At 36.8% G+C, this 22687-nt stretch overlaps 1 protein-coding gene across 1 annotated transcript in view; it reads left to right on the top strand.

The window, feature by feature from the left end:
- Window positions 1–473: 473 nt before the first annotated feature.
- Window positions 474–22687, top strand: part of LOC140335564 (bile salt export pump-like) — a 48468-nt gene continuing 26254 nt past the window's right edge. Inside the window, exons 1-15 of the mRNA XM_072418285.1 lie at window positions 474–572; window positions 2202–2296; window positions 3161–3179; window positions 4803–4829; window positions 5965–6016; window positions 7696–7937; window positions 8054–8141; window positions 10090–10223; window positions 10527–10698; window positions 10782–10906; window positions 11861–12035; window positions 14414–14527; window positions 17438–17548; window positions 18066–18191; window positions 18967–19170. Of these exons, the coding sequence (XP_072274386.1) occupies window positions 2227–2296; window positions 3161–3179; window positions 4803–4829; window positions 5965–6016; window positions 7696–7937; window positions 8054–8141; window positions 10090–10223; window positions 10527–10698; window positions 10782–10906; window positions 11861–12035; window positions 14414–14527; window positions 17438–17548; window positions 18066–18191; window positions 18967–19170 (1659 nt within the window). The 5' untranslated portion in view covers window positions 474–572; window positions 2202–2226. The remainder of the gene's footprint in view (window positions 573–2201; window positions 2297–3160; window positions 3180–4802; window positions 4830–5964; window positions 6017–7695; window positions 7938–8053; window positions 8142–10089; window positions 10224–10526; window positions 10699–10781; window positions 10907–11860; window positions 12036–14413; window positions 14528–17437; window positions 17549–18065; window positions 18192–18966; window positions 19171–22687) is intronic.

Here is a 22687-nt window from a genome sequence, read left to right as displayed (position 1 = left end):
AAATCATCTCATCCATTGCCTAAAAGCACCTCATGCAGTGACATCATTGCTTTTTAAATATTATACATAAATCAAGGAAATGCTCCACTTAGAGGACTTGGCCCCCATAATTTAATTTCCTAACACATCAATTTACCAATCTAAACTGATAAAGTTAGATTGCCATGTTGTACCATGTCATGTATGCAGCCAAGGTTTCATATCATAGGTCACTGCCAAAATCTCTTTCCACTACAGTACAAACCATTTTTGGAATGCTTAATGTTTTGTCTATGGACTGAACCTGGTTCATTTACTCCAATGAATGGAAACCTTCTAGAAATCTATAACTAAATCTTAGTGGCCATACAAAGTTTTTTACCACCTGTGCAACCTCAGTCATTGAACTGTCAAAGAGGCGTTCGTCCGGCCATTTACCTTTCTGCAAACATTCAGTACACCCTTTAAAACTTCAGTTCATATTAATGGGCTGTCATTCTCCATCTGGACACTCGATATGGACATACAAATTTCTCTGTAACAGTTCTCTGTCAGAATTCTTCCAGTGAGAACAAGAATTCCCTATAACTCAGGTAGGAGACATGTGGCAACATATTACACAGCACTTTACAAAGCCCTTATCACTAGCTGTCCCTCAAAGCTGTCTCTCACAATCTAATGTCCCTAACATAGTCATATGTCAGTAACACAGTCTAAGGCCAATTTAGAAGGAAACCAATTAATAAAGAAACACTTGTCTAATAAACACATAAAAACAATTTGTAACACACAGAAGAACAAACATTAACAAAAACTGCATATGATCAGGGTATGTTTTGTAGTATTAGTGTCAAAACAAGGCAAGCCAAGGAGTCAAGCAAAATAAAGTATACATTTTTACTACTACTGTATTTTAATCATTTTCATTGCTGCTGGTACTTTAAAATCATTTGACCTGAGGGTTGCAAAGGTTGGTTATCATTTTATATTGTATGGCTGTGATTTCAGAGAATTTCATAGAAAGGAATTTGTTAAGGCATGAAATTGAGAGCAGTCTTGGATGACTTTTTACGGCTGCAATCCATATTCTTGCTGAACTACATTGACATGGATCATGCATTTTCCTGACCCCTGACACGCACATGGTCCAGGTCAGTGATTCAACAAATAGTGAGGCAAAAACTAGAATAGCCGCTTGGAACACAGCAATAAAAATTCAGCAATGGCACATCCAATATTTTTATATTTATTTTCTATTTTTTCCTGTATTAGTTAGACAATTTCCACACAACAGGGCAAAATAAATTGGAGTAATATAAATCTACTGCCAACAGCATTCAAAATGTGTTCTGTTTGAAGTTCCTTGTTTTCTATGTTCTATGCTCCTAACAAAGAGTATATTTTACAATAGAATTAACAAAATTCTTAAAATCCCTTCCCTTGCTGCTTCATACTCCCATTGCACCTTTTCACATGACCTAATGCCTAGGCATGTGGTTTTATGTTGGGGAGATTTTGCCAGTTTAAATTCTTTTCCTTCTATGTAGGAATCTGCATACATCTGCATGTATAAAGACTGGTCATGGCTACAACGGAGCAGCCATGATACATATTCAATAACTATTGTTACCTTTTAACACTTTTATGGACAGAATGATCATTGCAGAGATGCTGCATTTGATGATAAACCAACTTTAGGCTTCCTACAAGCATCACATTGACGTCAGAATTCTGTTGCTGACGATTTTCTTTAATGATTGTTTCCAGTAACAAAAGAATTGCACACACTCATTTCTATGAAAAGAGGTTAGGGTTGAGAACAAGAAGGAAGCACCCTGCTGTGCTCTTCCACATAGGAAAGTAGAGCAGTCATTCTAAATCCAGGGCATTGTTATTATTATTATTATTAAAGTGTATTTATGAAGCACCAACATATTACTCAGCGTACTGTAGATTAGATTGCAAATGACAAACAGATACAAATGATAACACAAGAGTAGGAGACACAGAACACAGGAGGACTCTGACGAGAAGAGCTTACAATCTATTAATGAACCACATTGGGGGGATTGCTGTATGCACCCTAGATTTTTGTCTGAGACAAGCACAACCATTCATCCCAGGCAACAATCATCTGATGTGTGTACATAGCTTTACTCGTGCACACAATATGGCTCTAAGTAATAGTTTATGTATTTTCCCAATTCCTTGCTTTTTTATAGGGTCTGGCTATTGAAGAAGAACATCATGTCAGTCACACTAAAAAGTGTAAAAAAACTTGGGACTGAAAATAGGTCATTTGAGTCGGATGAATCAGGTACAGTAGATTTAGTTTTTGTACACTAATAAAAATATAAAACAAGCAATAAGCACACCCCAATGTGATTGCTTGCAAGATTTGGGATTATTTCCTGGAAAAAATGTGCGGTCAGAAAATACACAAGCAATGGCTTTAGCTAATTGTACCATATGTGTGTAATAATATTGAAGCATATGTGACCACAATTAAAGTTTCATATAAGTTGATTCAGTACAAAGTAACTCTCTTTTTAAATGAACTTTTTAGCTTTGTTAACTGCTTAGTGCATGGTCAGAGAACAAAAAATCAGTTCCATACAGTCCAAGAGACCCAGTGATTCTCTTTGCTCAGTCTTTGGGTCTGGCCCATAAACCACATCTCCAGACTTCCCCAACTTCCACAGCTACCAGATGATCTAAAAAGCAATCCATTCTGTATGACCCTAATGAAAGGTATATTGGTAGAACACTGACATGGGAGGTCAATAACTGTGAGCAGGTTGTTATTTTAAATAGATCATTTGGAGGAGTCTCTTTGTTGGATCAAATGGAACTTAGGGGTGTATTTTTAAACTATTGTATCTGACATTTGTCAGTGTTCTTCGATAGAAAATATTCCACAAACATGTGTTTTCACTTTAAGTGAAAAAAATAAAACAATGTTTTAAAAAAGTTGAATTAGCTGGAATGATCATGATATATTATTAGTGTTAAGCAATAGTTATTATTATTGCTCTTTGATGTAGCAGTACAAGCAGAAGAACTTGCAATGGTCAAATGTATGAATCAGCAAACTTATGCCCAATGTTATCAAGTCATTTCCAAAATGTAAAATACCTTTAATCTGCATCCTGAATTATGTATATTTATTTTTTCTCCACAGACAATCTAAAGAGTAAAGAGTAAGTATTCACATTTACTACCCACTAATATGTTTGCAAAATATGCATTAGTATTTAGGCCTGGATTTCCATCACTCACATTTTTTGGTGTCTTCCAGACAAGTCACATTTGCACATTTAAGTGATGTGATGTATATAGGCATTGTACATTTCTTAGGTTTGTGTATATTTAGATATGAAGGTATTATTTGTTGTTTTATTGCTATCTGTATACACTTATCAAAGTCCATCTTTTTAGTGTGGATGACTTTGTGCCACTTGTAGGAGTTTTGTCACCCTAGGCCCTTGCCAATGTGTCTATACAGGAAATTGTGTCCATTATATATACGAGCAGTGGATTCCCTCTTTACTTCATTCTTTTTGTCATGCTATTGATATTCAACTCATTATATAATATTAACAAGTATGAGCTTTAAAACAGCTGTAGGCACTGTAAAGCAAATAATTCTCTAAATTCCTAAAAAAAGAAGTTGTGTTGTAGAATAACCCACATTCACAAGCATGCTACTGGGGGACACTAAATATGTTGATAGCACTATGGTTCAAAGCAGTGTGTCAACTTTCTTTATATAAGGATCTTGGGTGCAGGCCCTACCAATGATCAAACATTATATGTGAAATATAATAGTACAGAAAGATGTCAGAAACTACAGATATGCAACAGGAAATGGCCAGAGACTAAAAGCATGGAATAAGAGATGGGCAAAGATTGGAAGCATGTTGTTGAAACTGTTGGAAAATAAGGACAAGCTTCGGGGAACAAATTATACACACAATATTTCAGATTATTAAATACAACTTCTATTACTAAACCCTCACAAATCAATTCTTTCACATATGCATTTCTTATAATTGACATAAAAATGACTTGTGTGCTTATAAAAGATTGGAGAGAAAAAAAAAACATAAAGAAAGAAGATGGACAGTGGAACAACCTATTTACGAGAACCCAGTCTATAGAATATTTTAGGCTTTATTTACAAAATTATTCCCCTCAGTCAATTCCTCTGAAATTTCTGACATGGTTGTATCTTTCTACAGGTCTTCTATTAAAACAATGGGTCTGATTTATTAAAGCTCTCCAAGGCAGGAGAAGATACACTTTCATCAGTGAAACTGGGTGATCCAGAAAACCTGGAATGGATCTGGTCCAGAATTCAAAGCATTTGCTAACAAATAGCAAATAACTTTGGTTTGCTGGATCACCCAGCTTCACTGACGAAATTGTATCCTCTCCAGCCTTGGAGAGCTTTAATAAATCAGGCCCAATGATTCATTCTGCCACTTAGTGCCAATCTATAAACGTGCACAGCTGCCACAATAGGAAATGAAAAGGAAAGAAAGAAATTTTATGAGCAAATCAACAAGGGGATAATTTAGAAATAGATCCCTTTGTGTTAGCTGGGCTCAGAAAGCACCCACGTAAGAAAAATACAGACTACCGTGTGCTCATCTGTAAGGGTGCCTAGAGCCACACAATAGCTTGCACATAGCTTCCTTATTCCTTTCCTGCAAGGTATACCATATACCCTAAATTTGCTTGTTTTGTTGTTTTCAGGACAGGTTGGACTCCATAAAACAATACTCATGCACTGTCTTTTTATTTCCTTATTAATTAAACAGAGACAAAAATGCATCAAAGAAGAAAACGTAAGTTTTAGCAATGAGTAGAAAATGTCATACTAAGAAAATAAAATATAATGTTCACCTGTTTATGTCTTCCAGTTGGGTAGAATTATTTTTATGCTGAGATGAAACAATTTTTAGGATTATTTATGAAAAATGGAACAAAGAAATCTACAGCCTACAGCAATCACTATCCTTGTTTCATGCAATAAAGCTGCATTCACATTTTACTTTGTTCTAGATTTTGTATTTCAAAATCAAAATCAAAATGAAACATTTGGAGTTCTAATACATATTGTGAACTATAATTTTATAACGCTGTGTAAAAAGAAAGGATTGAAATGGTATGAAGCTAAACTGTACCAAAAAAAACTTATGGCTGTACTGTATATCAATGATTTTCAACCACTGTGCCACAGCACACTAGTGTGCCGTGGGAGATCTTCAGGTGTACTGTGGGAAATTATCCAATTACCATTGTCGAGTGTCTGTGCTGTATTGACTGGCAGAGTAATGTAATACTCTTCCATGTCAGTGGGTGGCAGTAGCTTAACTGCTATGTTTTTTCTTGGAGGCAAGAGAATTAGCTACAGAGTGTCAATTTGTATCATTTTTGATTTGTGGTGTGCCGTCGTATTTTGTCAATGTAAAAAATGTGCCAAACTAGCTACAGAGTGGCATTCTGTAACATTTTTGAATTGTGGCGTGCCACAGGATTTTTTCAACGTAAAAAGAATACACTTTCAGTGTAGCTGTATGAAGTGAAGGTGGGTGATCCAGCAAACCTGGAATGGATCTGGTCCAGGATTCAAAACGTTTGCTAGCAAATTACAAAAGATTTTTAAAAATCCATTCTTCACTTCTGAAAGTGTATTCTCTCAAGCCTTGGAGAGCTTTCATAAATCAGGCCCTATGTATGCAGCACAAAGAATTCACTGATAGCATGCTCCCAGAGATTTAGGTCTCCAGCAGGTGGTTCAACTCTCCAACATCCACCAAAACTGGCAGCTTATGGTGGACTGAGACTTTAGCTTGCCAGTAGTAAACTGTCTATATGCATGTGATTGGATACTGGAGATGAATACTCACATGTTTCTTATGTATATCATCTGTTTTACCCACTTGTTATAGCTGTTCTTGAACATATATTTTCTTTTAGGTCTGACAAAAATGCAGCTGCTGACAGCATACGTGTTGGTTTCTTTCAGCTGGTAAGTTTATTATATATATATGTATTATACATCCCCCCCATTCCTTCATCCCTATTGCCCCGTTCTCCTACCCTGGAAAGTTTTAACCATCACTAAGAAAAATATTTCTGCTGCAATAGGTCCTTGGTGGCCGCAATACTTTCTTTGTCACTGACCTAAAACAACAATGCAGAAAAGAAAGTTTGAGTTAAGTCAAATCAGCTTATCTCCTCCTGTATCACTGTCTGTATTAGTCTGTCATTTGCAATCCCTATTTAATGTACAGCGCTGCGTAATATGTTGGCGCTATATAAATCCTGTTTAATAATAATAATAATAATAATAATCTATATGTACTGTTTCAGTATTATTAAAAATTGTGAAGCCACCAAGTCAGTATAACTGACAGGCAGCTGGAATTATTTTGAGAAGTAGTCCGATGGATACAGAAGATTTACAACCTCTGTCATGTTTTTTCATAATTTTGATTGGGAAAAAGCATTGAAAAAAGTTCCTATGTGGACTCTTATATCACTGACAGCTCTCACTTTTTCTCCTGCAGTGTCTTGCAAATAAAAATTGAAGGGTGTTACACATGTAAAAGACGTCAGAATACTTGATAGAGTTTTTTTTATTATTTATGCTTACAAATCCAAAGTTGTTGTTTTGGCATTAGTTAAATTTTATCGGGTTTTCTAGGACAACCATATGATAGCAGCAAAGTGTACTTGTGTATCTCATAGAACCATGATCTATTCCCCCTTGCAATGAGGCTTCCTCCCACAGCAAAAGTTAAATACACATTTACTTCTGGGGTCAAAGCACTTTATTTACATTGTCCCTCACTTTTGGGCAGCCAGCATTTCTTTTCCCTTCAATGCTTGGGTTTGTGGATGGGACCCATAGTATCTTCGCTTACAGTGCAGGACTGCTGGTCCTGCATTCTTTGTGATTACATATAAGTGCCTTCAACCAATAGAGTGCTGGCAAGTAGCATAAGGCAGGTAAAACTGCTGTTGGATGTTCCTCTAGATAAAAATGAGTGGGGGAAACCCACTGTTCAGGCAGTTTTGTTGTAACCCTTAGCTTTATTATTATTTGTATTAATATCAAACAGTATCTGTATAGCACCAACATACTAGGCAGCACTGTACAATAAACAGACAGTGACGAAGGAGGAGGGGGGCCCTGCCCAGAGAAGTTTCCAATCTATGAGATTGGGGAAAGTAAGTATCACACAGTAGCAAGGGAAATATGGAATGGTTGGTGAGTAGTGAGGGTTTAGGAAAACAAAAAAAGAATATGGGTAGGCAAGTTTGAAAAGATGGGTTTAGAGTGCTCTTTTACATGAGTGAGGAAGTCAGTAGTAGGTCATTGGAGGAGCGGAGAGAACGGCTAGGGGAGTATTTATCTATTAGTTCAGAAAGGTAGGTGGGACAAGAACTGTGGAGGGATTTGAAGGCAAAGCACAGGAGCTTGAATTTGATTCTAAGGTGGAATGGAAACCAATGAAGAGAACTACAAAGAGAGGCAGCAGAAGAGGAGCGGTGGGAAGGATGGATAAATGTTCAGCATTCATATTAGATTGTAGAGAGGAGAGAGTCGGATTATTATGATACCATGATATTTTCATATGGGGGGGGTGCATATGTTGGTACATATGCATTTCATGTCCTTTTATATTTTTGATATATCTACAGTTCAGATTCTCCTCTTGCTCCGAAACCTGGATGATGGTATTTGGCAGTATCGCTGCGATTATCCATGGGGCAGCTCAGCCATGCATGTTGCTGGTTTTCGGTGTAATGATTGACACATTTATATTGTATGACATTGAGATGCAAGAACTGCGAAACCCAAATAAGACTTGTGTAAACAACACTATCGCATGGATTAATGGAACCATTTTTGAGGAAAATGAAAATGAGACAGTAAGCTGCGGGTGAGAAATCATTACCGTTATTAACTGTCCTAATATGTGGCTGCTAAAATTTTCACAGAACATATTTTCACATTATTATACGTGAAGCTGAATCATCTCACTCTGTTTCCTGGCAGCTTGCTCGATATTGAATTGGAAATGACAAGATTTGCGAGTTACTATGCAGGGATTGGATGTTCTGTCCTATTACTGGGATACGTACAAGTAAGTTCAGATTTTCATCAGTTTATTGCTTGCTGCAGCTCAAGATGAACAAAGATAAAAACTACAGGTTATAAACATTTAAAGTAAAATTTGAACTCCAGGCAAGCAGATGAAGATTACATTAGTGCTTATCTGTTTTAGACATAAATGTTTTTAATTACAATATTTCAAACACATAAAAACTTACAAAAACATGGGTTTAATGCATATAGGTTTTGAACTGGGTGTGTATACTTCAGACAGAGCTGAATTATTCACACATTAACCCTATAGAAGAGCCCAGGGCCTGGTGGATGTTCAGGGAAGGCAACGACAACTTTCATGCTTCTGTAGAAAACTAAAGAAATTGGTTGGAGCTGTTTACCGCTCTGTAAATACTTGAATATAAGCCAATTCGAATATAAGCCAAACTGCCAAGGAAACAAGGCGGGCTTGAGTGTGCTAATATAAACTATAAACTTCAAGCTGAATGAAATTAAATGAAATCCTGCAGCTAAAAATACATTGACTAGTGGTCAGTAGCTTGGAGAACTGATATCTTGAACAAAGAGAGGTAAGTATACCAAACCCCAGCCCAGTGACTCAAATACCAGCTAAGATTCAAAACACCTCCCTATTTTCTACATTTTTTTACAATTTTGGGGCAAATCCTTAGCTTTGATGCCACTGCACTTTGTGCTTTAACGTTCCTGTCCAGGCAAATGATAACCTCACTTTGACTCTTTACCATGTGAAGTAAGTCATATTCACTGATATTCATTGTCCAGGTACCTTGCTAGAAGCATTTCTGGGTGAATCCAGCACTGCAAATGCGGTTGCAACTACAGGTCTCATACAGATCTTTTGAAAGAAAAGCTGAGGAAAGTTGGATCCCTTTTTCATTTTCCTTAGTACTTTAAATTCTGCCCATCAGGCAACATGGGCACATAATATCAGCTTCAATTTACACCGTCAGTCATTTTACTATGGGTGTATTAGTATGTAGAAACAGGATAAATTACCCCAGCATTTTCCCAGGAAATCAGGGACTAGTTGTCTGATAATCTTTGTCTGATAATGGTTAAATCCAGCATGTACAAAAGGAAAAGTATCAAAGATCAAATGATATAATCCTTGGAAACTTGGAATACTTAGTGTTTGATTTCCAGAAAGGATACATTTAAATGATAAATCTGTCAGTGAAAACACATTAGAGGAAGCCTGAGCTGAGAGAATTATAGTAACTGTCATAGCTGTTCTTCTAAAAATATTAATTGTCTGGCTGGTGCTGACTTTTATCCTGCATTAGAAACAGCATATAGATTAGAAAGTTTAGACTGTCTTTTTTATAACTTTTATAAAGATCAGCGTGGGATGTAATACAACCCTGTAAGTTTGTACTGGCTGCAGAGCTTTGTGTATATTGCAAAGTGATTATTGCTTGTTATTCTGTGGAAGAAGAGGAGTAGTTTAAGGTCTTTAGAGCAGCCTTTTACATCCTTTTATACTGGAGGGGACCCTGAAATAAATGCCAGGATTGTGGTGTATGCTAGGTCCCAGGTTGAATCTCACCAGGACACTAGTCGTTGGAGAAAAGCTTCTTTACATTAGTGATCAGTGATGAAAGCCCCAAATACATTGGAGGTCAGTAGAGAAGTGTCCTCTACACTGGTGGTCAGTGGGGGAGGGCCCTTTTACAATGGTGACCCGGTAACTAATGAGTGTCCTATCAGCATTCTCTTTGCACTGTTGCGCATCTAACTAGTTGTTTGTGCTGCTTCTCCCTATCTGAGATCTGATGATCAGATGGAATAGTAAACCGCAAGACTAATACCTAATCAGACTGAGATATTCGCTAAATTGCTGCATTCAGTAAAAGATGCATTTAGGAGTAAAGTCATAAATATTAGGCACTGATGTATTTACAATTTTTTGAATAGTGCCTAATCTCATCGTTTTCCTATCATAGATTTGTTTCTGGGTCACAGCAGCGGCCAGACAGATCCAGAGAATAAGGAAGCTATATTTTCGTAAAATAATGAGGATGGAAATTGGCTGGTTTGACTGCACATCTGTTGGAGAGCTTAACACCAGAATGTCCGAGTAAGCCCTTTTGCTTTATGAAAATCTTACAGGTGGGTTACAATGGCCATATAGAAGCAGATGGCATCTATTCCACCACAAAGAAATTGTATTATTCATAGTAAGTCATGCACCAAGCACAGCAAATGTGTATGTGCGGGTACAAGAATACACAAATCCTGCACCTTCAATATATTTTTGATGATGGCCAATCTTGGTGGCAATTGGAGCTCTATTTTAGTAAATAAGAATCTTTATGTACTTATCTAACAATTGTATTTAAAATATCAATCTAATATGATTTTTTATTTTGTTTTTTCCCAGTGATATAAACAAAATTAATGATGCCATTGCTGACCAAGTTGGGATATTCATTCAGAGATTCACTACATTTCTCTGTGGATTCCTATTAGGATTTGTTAATGGCTGGAAGCTTACCTTGGTTATAATTGCTGTAAGCCCGCTAATTGGAATAGGAGCTGGTCTTATGGCACTGGTAAGTCTTTAATCAAATAGCAAACGTTCAATAACATTTCATTGCCTTCAATGATCTTTATGCACTTTTCTAAATTTTCTAAGGCGGTTGCAAAATTGACTGGTAGAGAACTGCTGGCATATGCTAAGGCCGGAGCGGTTGCAGATGAAGTTCTGTCTGGTATAAGAACTGTTGCAGCATTTGGTGGAGAGTTAAAGGAAGTTGAAAGGTTTGTCATTTCTTAATTTATAATATCTTGAATAAATGTAGTTTAAAATATTGCAATGGGCATTTTTGCTTATGCCTATTTGAAAAGGTTTTGTAGATCACAGATTTTAGTGACAAAAATGATTTCTAGCCCCAGCAATATCCTACCCCCTCCATATGTGTACTTTTTAATATTTTGTCTGTGTTGAGGAGATTTAACCTCTTTGAAAAAATGCTTTGGAGAAAACGTTGAATGTAAAATTGTTAGCAGAACAAAGAGGGGAAATCTTTTAAGGGGGACATTTGTTCTGCCAACAACTGCAAAGTCCCTTACTTTTTAAAAAATATCCTCTCACGTCCTATTGTGTCTCCATGACTGTTTTTCCAGTGGTTTGATCAATAAAATGATCAAACAAAAATGATCAATTATAGCAACATTTTTTATTATCAATGAAATGAATGAGAACCTGAAAAGACTTTTTTTGCAATCGTTTAGCAGGTTTTCTGTGTGAGTTTTAGTTGGCACTGAGATGTTACATGCTTGTCTCATTTTTGGTCATCTGATCAATTGCTTTCATATTGTAGAATGGAAACAGTCTCCAAATGCCTGCTAATTATTTTTAAAGCCTTTTCAAGGGTATTTTGAAGGCATTTGTGGAGAAGTACAAACAAATGACATGTTTCTGCTTACTATACTCCTTTGGTTCCTCTGCAAGACAGCTGAAATGCTAGAAAATCAATAGCAGTTTTGTAACATTGATATTAACCTAATATACACTTTCAAGTTCTTCTGCTCACATTTCTGCATGAGTTTGGGAAACTGCAAACTGAGAGAGTTTAAGTCTAACCCGCTTTGGATTTTACCTTGAACCCTATCCCTATTAGTAAGCAACCCAGCTGTCCTAAATGCCCTGCTGTTGTTTTGCATACTCTATGTGATTCTTTTTAAGGTTGTATTTTCTTTTATTTTACCCAGGTATGATAAAAACCTTGTCTATGCACAGCGCTGGGGAATAAGGAAAGGGGTTATTATGGGATTCTTCACTGGATACATGTGGTTTATCATATTCCTTTGCTATGCTTTGGCATTTTGGTATGGATCCCAGCTGGTCCTTGATGAAGAGGAGTATTCACCTGGAAACCTATTACAGGTAAGAAAGCGTGCCCAGTCTACATAGTCTTTTGACCCTGACTTGTTAACTCTCTCCTTGACAATAGGGTTGATTATCTGTAGAAAGTACCGTAATCATTTAACAAAGTTGCTATGTTTAAGCTATGTTCACTTTGAATACTGAAAACTGCAAATATTAATTTCAATTATCAAATTATTATTTCCTCGTTATCTATTTGTTATGCTTATGATTAAATAATTGATGTGAATAAGTAGGCAATATATTTTTTTTAGTTTATTTATTAGTTCATAGGCTTTAACCACCGGACCGTTAAACCCGACCTTGGTTCGGGTTTATCGATTTTGCAAAAATCGATAAACCCGAACTTTTCTCACTATTTAAATCCCCTCACTTACCTAGTCCCCGCTGCGATGATCCGTTCTGTTCCAGCGTTCTACAATTTAAAAAAAAAATTTCATGAAAAACAGTGTACCGCTTTTGGTACAGAAATCTAGACATCAGTGTAAGGCCCAGGTGATTAAACACAGTTCTAGTCAACCTTTATAAGGTGTTCTTTCTTGTGATAGTTGGTGGTGCTGAAAAAAAATAGTGAAACACTGTTACCTTTCCCAGTGGAATGAATCCTTTAAAGCAAGGAGGTTAGTCTGAAAAGGACAGATAATCAATATTGGTCCCATCACACAGCAGATTTCATAGGTAATCTTTCTGCTCCTGGAATTGGTAGATAGCGTAGGTAAGCTCTTGGAAAGACACCTGCCTGGAGAACTGCAATATGTGGATTTTTCAGGGCTATGAGGCGGCAAAACAACACCCATGGCATAAGGTTGCTTTGTAACAGAATTTGTTGGAACCAGTTCTGGGTGGTTACCGCACTTTAAGGTAATGCAGTATTTTGTTTTGGGCATCCATCAGTCTGCACAATTCTGCACTATCATGCAGAATCCAGAAGGGATACCAGCAAATTGGGAATTGTGAGGATGGGTCTAGCAATTATGGTAGAACAAAAGGTGTCCTGACCCCTCTGAGGACCTTTGCTTGTGATTAGGTGTATAGCCTAGGCATCTTCACAGATAGGGAAAGGAAATTATAACTGTATACTTAACAATCAAGTTTTAGCTCTAAAGAACGATCAAAAGTATCCAATCTGGGTACTCTATGGGGCTGCCGTAAATATGGTCTATCTAATAGAATGAATGGGGCTGAGAAGCACATATGTTGTAAGAAGGGCACCTGGAGGAAAGGTTTTCAAGGACTAAGAATGCCAGATTAGGCTGCACAGTAAACATGGATGGAATGGGGAGGTACGTATTTCGCAAGGCTGGATACACTTGGAGGAAATAATTATAGGGCAACCAAACTTAGGGTAGAAGTGTCCTTCTACTGAATTTCTAACATTTCTAGGAGTATTAGTTTTTTTATTGAGTATGCTTACTGTCTGTAGCTGTTCTGTATTTTTCTCAAAGTAAAACGCTGGTAAGAATGCATATGCCACAGCACTTTGTCCATTTCCTTATGAAATATTCATATTCTTGCTCTGTATATTATCTTTTCCACTCTTAAATTATAACATTCATTGTCCTTCCTAATTTCTATAATTCCATTGTTATCTAACTTTAGCTAAACTTTAAAACATGTATTGATGTTCTCCTCATTTCCACATATTTAATGGTGTTGCCTAATTAACCTGCCCGGTCAAGCTTTGTGTAGGATTTCTTGGGCTCAGAATATAAAATACCTTGCTCAAGGTCGCATCTTAAGTCGATGGTAATTAATATTGCACAGACAAAAGCATGACTGAAGGCACAGCAGCCCATGCAAGATTGATTTATTCACTCTGAAATGGGTTTAACAGTTACAGAGCATAAATGGAATGTGTTCTTCAGGTGGGGACCCAATCATTCAGATAGGTTAATTTTACATATTAAAAGGAAAACTCAATTTTTCAACATTTTCTATTATACAGTGAGAACAATCAGCTTCAAGCAAATTTTCCTAAATTATATTATAAAAAAATGAACAGTATTTCTGTGTTTAGTTTATAAATACATAGCCTATATATATAGACAAGGAATATATTTTGAAGAATAGGTCCACTTTATGAAAGTTGAACTAAAGAGTTTCTAGTACAGATGGAGTATAATATTAAGAATTATTATTATTATTATCATTGATTTTTATAGTGCCATCATCTACTATGATGCTGTACAATCTTTATTAATGTATTAGTGGCTTTGATCCTGATTGGAGATTTTTTTTCCCACTGGTTACTTGTAATTATAGTGAGTCAAATTTTAATATACTGTATATACTTTAACTTACATTTTTTCATATAATTAATTCTTATAAATAATTATTTTTTTCCTATTATTTTACCTATATACCTTATATATTTCTAGGTATTTTTTGGTGTTCTGGTGGGTGCTTTGAACCTTGGACAAGCATCTCCCTGCTTACAGGCCTTTGCCTCAGGAAGAGGAGCTGCAACCAACATTTTTGAGACCATTGACAAAGTAAGTTTTGTGATACCTGACTAAAAAATGCACTCACTCTCAAACATACCCAGTAAGGCAAGAAGCAATCTGAAATTCGGAAAATCCCTTGGAAATAAATACAAATCTTGCTTTCCCTGGTTTGAGTTCAGTAAAATAAAAGTAACTGTCTGCTGTTTGTTGCTGGACATTTCACATTCATGTTGCTTAGTATAGGTTATATTGCTTATATACCGTATACATTCATAACTCTTAGAATAGGTAGCTGAAATAACAAATGCAATTTTTTGCTGGGTATCCCCGGGTATAGGTTCAACCAGATAGGCTGAGTAAGACACTACTTCTTGAACCACTTTTAGGTTACTTTTTCTGCTGTTGGGTGCCACCTTATTGGATATCAATTACAAATATTAGAATCAGGCCAGCCTACCTTGACAGACCATGGCCAAGCGAAAACATTGAGCCAGAGTTAAAACATTTCATTGTAAACTATAGACAGAGCCTACTCCTTGACATCCAACAACATAAGAACATTAGCAGTAGGACACAACGCACATTCTTCCTGTGCAGGAAAAAACTATATTGTATTAGGGTCTATTTTATTTATTTTTTTATAAGTATTAGTAAGTTTTTAAATGGATGTTTAAATATTTGTTTGGACCATGTATAGTACATTTTAAATAGGAAAATGTTCATGTGATACAGGATTGACTTAGAACTATAGCATTTCTAAACACAGAGCGCAGAAGAAGCTGTCTGCCTTCAGATTCTCTATTGAAACTCACCTAAACACACCAAGGAAACAGGGGTGAGGAGAGAAGTCGCTTATTATAAATGTAGATGTGAACGTCCACCATAAGGAATAAAATTACACTTTAAGATTCATATTACGCCTATAGATAGATTTACACTTTAAAGTCACTTTGCCACTTACATGAGTATCCATATAATACTGAACATCTCTCTATTGCGGAGAAAATGCCCCATTCCCTAAGTCGGTGCAGAACCCACCCAGAAAATCTCCCAGAACACTTACTGCTTCCTTTTATTCGTCATTACTTCGGGGCTGGGGTTGGTAGAAGGTAACCCTGCAGTTCTGCCAGAGAAACAGGAAATTGGCACTCCCAGAATTTGGGGGGGTTGGTGGCAGTTTCTCTGCAACAGCGTAGCAAAAAAAGATGAGTAATAACTTGATTATTACTAAAATATATTTATTTAAAATTTAAAAAATGCAACAGATTTGCTCTGGGTCTTTCAAGTGCATGACTGACTGTGCAGGCACTACTGTCATGCGATTCAGTATATTTATACTGCTCCACATATCGGATAGGAAGTTATTTAGCTAGTTAGAAAGCTCTTTTTCTTCTAAACAATAATTGATTTCCAGAATAAAATCAATTTTATGCTGAAATACAGCAAAAGTCCAGATAAACCCAAAGGGATCATTTTCGTAAGTGCACTTCTCTTCTCCCCAGAGATGTATGGCCAATTTTACACAATGCTGTATTTTCTAAACTACATCTTGTACAGTGCGTGCAGTGACTTCAAATGTCATTCAAATCCTTCTGCAGCTCATCATGTCAGCCTTTAAAAGGAAGCTAAATGTTTTGGAGGGATTTTTTCAAGAATATACATTTTTTACCTGGTGTTTTGTAGCTTTAGTTTACAAAAAAAAATTTACAGGATGTGATAGCGCTTTTAGGGGATTGATTTCAGGAATTACTCTTATTTTCACTGCCCTGAAATGCTTAAATGGAGTTTGTTTAAAAAAAGGGCTATTTTATTTTAAATTTTTTTCTTTTTTTATTACTCTTTTTTTTAGATAGGTTATCCAGAGTAGTTTATTTTATTAAGTGGTTTATATTTCAATATATTCACCTAAGATATACATGAATTTTAACCCAAGATTTCCACATTGTTGACCAAAAATGTATTAAGACAATTGTGTGAATGCTATTTATAATAGCACTTTTTATTAAAAACTGGATGGTTTACTAGATGGATCACTACAATAGATCACAGATCATTTTTAGCAGGGCCACTACTTTTTGAAGATCATCACTCTCACTTTTGAAAGATGGTGATTGCCATATTTCTAAAGTGACAAAATATGTCTGTTGCCTTCTAATCGCCACTTTTAAAAGCGGCAATCAATAGCTAAAAATTGGAAATTAAAAATCCCCAGTCAAGTAAATATGATATCTAGTTGCTGATTTAGGTTGATAATGAAACAGAAATCAGTCTACAAAATGAGTGCAATCTGTTGTTATAATGATGAGTGCAATCTGTTGTTAAAATGATAATGAAAAAAAATGGCAAACATGGGATTCTATTTATAAAACAGGGAATCTTATATTCCCTGGTAGGAATCATTTACCGCCAGTGAAATACATTTTTCATTGAGGGAATGTTTGATTTGCCATTTTATATATAGACCAGCATAGTGAAAAGATGTTTCTATAAACCTGAGAAGCTATAAAAGCTCTAATATTGAAGTCTGATTCACATCTCGGAACTGATGCTCTGCCAATGGTACTCCCAACGTACCTTACCAGTCAACCTGTGATGCAAAAATTAATAACCTGGAAAATCTGCATCTGGCCAACCTTTAGTTCAGTAGCTGATTAAATAAAAAAATCAACATTCTGCAAAAATATGTTGTTTTTGCAAAAAAAATTGACAAAATGAAATATTTTCAATTATAACTACTTAGAGATCAATTGCACTCATTGGGAAAGCCATTATTTACAAACAGTAAATCAAGCAGTACAACCTGTTAGATCTATACCCTTCATCAAGTCCTAAAAACATCATGCTGCTTGGTTCTATGCAATACACTTATAAACGATAATCCAATCTCCAGTAATTTAGCAAATATTTAAACACACAAAAGATTGTGTTCACCACATCAGACTATCTATTCTGTTGCAGGAGCCAAAAATCGACTGTATGTCCGAAGAAGGCTATAAACTGGATAAAGTCAAGGGAGAAATTGAGTTTCATAATATTACCTTCCACTACCCATCCAGACCAGAAGTCAAGGTAAAATGCAGAACTCAAGAAAAGTTTTGGTTAATATTGATGAATATACACTGGTTTGGCAGCATGCAATGTAAAAACATATACTCTTGGAAATATAGTAATAGGTTCATTTCAGATTAACAATGTAGTTGCAAAGCACAGACACATATGTGGATGTTTTAAACCCTGTGATTGCACTGACAGCTGCCAGTCCCAAACTAGCAGCTGTGAAACAACATGATCATGTGATCACCAAGACAGTAAATCATTGTGATCACTTGAGGTTTGTTTGCAAACAAACCTGCAGGTTACAGCTGACACTGTACATACCAAAGTAAAAAATTTAGCCCTTGTAGTGTGGAGGTAGCTCAACTGAAAAGTTAGGTTTTATTTTTTCTTACAGTTGGGCTTTAAATATTGTATGAGATCACTTTAGTGCTCTGCTGAACTGTACTAACATAATATATATATTATTATACTGAGCCAAAAATTATGCTTTTTATAAGGCAATTGATAAGTGATTTACATTTTTATTCAGATTTTAGACAAATTAAACATGATTGTTAAATCGGGAGAAACAACAGCCTTTGTAGGACCCAGTGGAGCTGGCAAAAGTACTACAATTCAGCTTATTCAACGCTTCTATGACCCCGATGAAGGCATGGTGAGTAGACAGTGGATATTTTTTCAGTGATTGCAAATTTCAAACTTGCCTTTTAAACTTATTCAAATACAGATTTGGTCACTTTGGGGGATGTTTTTTAATTGGTAAATCCATGACTTACAGCTGAAAGAAAAGGACTGATGTCATTCAAGCACTCTGCTCCTCATATTAGGAGAATTTTAATACATCAAAAGTGGCACCTTGTGATGTATCTTGGTCAGTAAGTGAACAGGAGCATTTTATCTGTGTTTACATCAAAAGTTAAAAGACTAGAAGGCTGCCAAGTCACTGCTTAGGAAAGTGGTGGTGGAGGGCAGGATGAAAAGAGCTTTTGTAATGTTTGGGGATGGATCACTTCACAGTTCCTGCAGCTACAGAGATCAATGAGGGCTTGGTTCAAAATAATTGGTCATGTCTATATACTGGCCTTAAGTACTCTTTACTGGTCAACTTCAGACATATGTTTTATTTTTTTGGATGAAACAAGAAATGATTAGATTTCCTTGTTCAAATTTTTACTCCCCCCGTCAGGGACACTGAAAAAAAATACATCTTTAGGTTAGAACATCTAACAATGTTTAATTTCTGTTTGTGATTTCCTATCCTGGTGACAAACTGCATCTCCATTTTCTTGCATAGGTTTCAAAGAAAGAAATTAAATCTTTAGCCTAACATTAAACTCTTCCCTACTCCATTCAAAACATAGCTGGAAGTTGTTTTATCCAATTGAACTTGCCTCATCCTGGTCATTCTGTTGTTACTTTAAACTTGCTAGGTCACTCTGGATGGGCATGACATACGCTCTCTGAATATCCAGTGGCTACGCTCTCTGATTGGTATTGTAGAACAAGAACCTGTTTTATTTGCCACAACAATTGCAGAAAACATCCGCTATGGTAAAGACAGTGCAACCATGGAAGATATCATCAAAGCAGCCAAGGAAGCAAATGCCTACAACTTCATCATGGATCTACCCCAGGTATTTTGGTTAATAATCTAAAATATTCCTAAATACTTTTAAAAACTGAAATCAAATATTGATAAAATATTCATTTCAGATCTACAGTATGTGATGACAATCAGTGCAGTATGTAGTCGATTTTGTAAGCACTTTATACTTACGTAACCACCAGTTTGTTATCAGTAGAATTAAATGGTATGCTCGTAATTAATAAAATATATGGTATGTGTGGATTTTGATTTTAATTTAGGTTCCGCCCGTGTGGGTTGGGCATCCATTCCGCCTTGTATGTTGGTAATGTTTTTTTCTAACCCCTAAAACCCACAAAATACCTAATGATTCTGTTGGTTCATTGTCTAATATGACACATTGTTCTATCCTGGCAAGTCCATTGTGTCTGCAAGGAATACAGGGTGACTTGGTTAGGCTACATGTGGGGATCTACGGTGTCTATCAGGAGGGTTAGCCAATCCAAGCAAGGTTTTCCCTTGGTCCACTGCTAAACAATATATTGTCCTCCCTTAAGCTATGTCAGATGATTCTTGCCCAAAAGGAAAGGTCATACTCAGCAGTCCCCTTCATTCACAATCTGCAAAGCGGGTTGATGAATGACCAACTGGGGCTGAGTTAAGCACAGCAGGGTGCCACTCGATCATCCTTTCTCCTCCACTCTCCATTGAACAGAACACTGCTGTGTGTACAGCATTCTGACATTGGAAATAATCACAAAAGATTGTTTCTGTGACAATCATCGGAGGTCCATCAGATGTCTACACAAGCGATTATTCACTTCCCTCCCCTCCTGCATACATACCCATATATGTTACGGATTAGGAAAAGCAAAGAATGACATTCAAACTGTGATTAAAGATAACTCTTTATTCAAATTTTGCACAAGAACAAAATGAGGTAACTACTTAGACACCAGAAGAAAAAAAGTTGTTTCTCTAGATCCCTAATACATTTTGTATTTTCTATACCAATTATAACATAAACTACTTTACAGCTTAAGTTGTTTACTTGAATTAATTACTAATCATTTCTTCTATGTTAGAACAGATGGTTGCCTATTTTCTGAAACTGATACACATTATCTATGCACCCAATTCATGTTCTTCAGTTGACAGTAGATTGCTGTAAATTGTCTGTAGCTGCCAGTGACTCAGTTGCAGTAAGTTTCACGGTATCATCTGTAGCTATTGGCTGTTCCGTTTCTGGAACTGGTTGCTGGATTTGTGATTCTTTTATTTGTTGATCAAGTGGTTGAACTAGCCCTTGTTGTGTGTTTAAATCTGCCTGTTCAACTGTTTGAACTAGCGGTTGTACTTGAGGTGGGGGTGGCAGCTGTTCAGCTGCAGAGCTTGTTGGGGTGTCATTGTCCAATATTGATGGCTGCTCAATGGCTAGTACTGGTGACTGCTGAACTGGTGACTCTGGTATTGGAGAAGAGTTCTCTCCTGACTCATTCAGGTTTTCCTTGCTTTCTTCTTCCTCACTTGATTCTTTGGATTCATATTTATGGTTCCTTTTTGAAGTCTTCTGTTTGCCTGCTTTGTTTTTCCTCTCTGATGGCTCTCTTCGTTTTTTGTCCTCTTTTTTGGAAGTATGAAACAATTTCTTTTCTTCTGCATGTCTTTTTTCCCTAGCTGTATGTGATTCATCATTTTGCTGTAATTCTTTTGCTTCCAATTTGCTTGCATTTTTTCCCTCTGGTTTACAGACTGTTCTTGTACAATTTTTTCCATGATTGCATTCCCCTTTACCCATTTTTGCTAAAATCCTCTCAGACCTGTTTTCCCTGGTTACATTTTGCAAATGTTCCCAATTACTATTAAGCCTGTGTTGTCTGTTTTTCTCAGGCCTCTGTTCCCAGGTTTCATTATGTATATTATCCCAAGTAATGTTAAACCTGTTTTCTCTGGTGTTCACAGGCTTCTCTTGCCAGTTCACAAAATTCCAATGTTCCCTGGTACTGTTATGACTGTTTTCACTGGTATTCTTAGGCCTGTGTTCCTTGGTCTTATTATGCCTCTGTTCCCAGGTAATTTTAGACATGTGTTCTCTGGGGTTCACAGGCTTGTGTTCCCAGGTTCTATTATGTCTATGTTCCCAGGTACTGTTATGTCTGCTTACTCTGGTATTCTCAGGCCTGTGTTCCCAGGTTCCATTATTTCTATGTTCCCAGGTACCAATATGCCTGTGTCTTCTGTTCTTCTCAGACCCGAGTTTCCAGGCCCCATTATGTTGATGTTTTAAGCTCCTGTTATGCCTGTGTTTGCAGGTAGTATTTCTTTGGTGCCCTCCCTTGGTACATCTATGTTTATGCCCCAAAGCTCTGATACCTTCATGCTCACAAGTCACATTACAGTTATGTTGCCTTCTATGAAGACCACTTTTCTGTTCATATGCATCTTGTCCTTCTAAATTTTCATTTACACTTCTGGCAAGCCTTTCATTGTGGTTTCCCTCCCTCTCCCCTTGATTGTGACCTGGCCTGTCTTTGTTTTCCTCACCCAGCTTCTGACCTACCATTTTCCCTGCTTCTAGTCCTTTCCTTTCTCCATTTTTATGGACTAACTTTTCCCCCTGATTATAAGAGTGGAGATGTCTTTCCACTCTAACTATGTTATCTGTTTGCTCATTACCATGTGTAGCATTTCTTTCTGCTACCTTACGACCTTTCCCACCATGTTTGGCCTGTCTCTTCTCTTCTTCTGTCTTCTGACCTTGTTCACCATGATTATCCTTTCTCTTCTCCTGTGCTATCTTTGGACCTTTCTTACCATGTTTAGCCTGCCTCTTCTCATCCGCTACCTTTTGACCTTTTTTACCATGATTTTGTTTTTTCTTTTCCTCGCAATTGCTTTTACCATGATTTCCTTTCCCTTGCTCATCATTGCCAACAGTGTTGGAATTTTCATTTACATCCCTAGCAAGCCTTCTGTTGTTTTTCCCTCCAGTATGGTTTTGTTTCTTCCTCCCTTGATTGTGACCTGGGTTGTTCCTCTGACCATTAGAATTACCATGCACATCTCTTTGGTGTCTGCTATTGTTTTTACTATCTATTTCCCCTTCATGCTGACCCAGCCTTTCACCTGGTTTTATTTCTCCTCTACTATCATTTAAGCGGGGTGTTTTTTCTCCCTTCTTCTGACCCACTCTTTTACCTGGATCCTTTCCGTTTTTCTCTTCTTTTTTATGGCCTAATGTTTCCCCCTGGTTAGCAGATTTAGCATCTCTTTTTTCTCTAACTGCAATGTCTACTTCTTCTTGTTGGCTGTTTTCTGCAGCTTTGATCAATCCCTTCTCACCATGTTTTTCTTTTCCCCTCTCCTCTGCTATCTTATGACCTTGTTCTCCATGTTTGGCCTGTCTCTTCTCCTCTGCTATCTTACAACCTTGTTCTCCATGTTTGGCCTGTCTCTTCTCCTCTGCTATCTTACGACCTTGTTCTCCATGTTTGGCCTGTCTCTTCTCCTCTGCTATCTTACGACCTTGTTCTCCATGTTTGGCCTGTCTCTTCTCCTCTACTATT

This window comes from Pyxicephalus adspersus, chromosome 7 (genome assembly GCF_032062135.1).
Source record: "Pyxicephalus adspersus chromosome 7, UCB_Pads_2.0, whole genome shotgun sequence".
NCBI classification, from domain to species: domain Eukaryota; kingdom Metazoa; phylum Chordata; class Amphibia; order Anura; family Pyxicephalidae; genus Pyxicephalus; species Pyxicephalus adspersus.
Note: the sequence above shows the minus strand (reverse complement) of the source record. Positions and strands in the feature narration are given on the sequence as shown.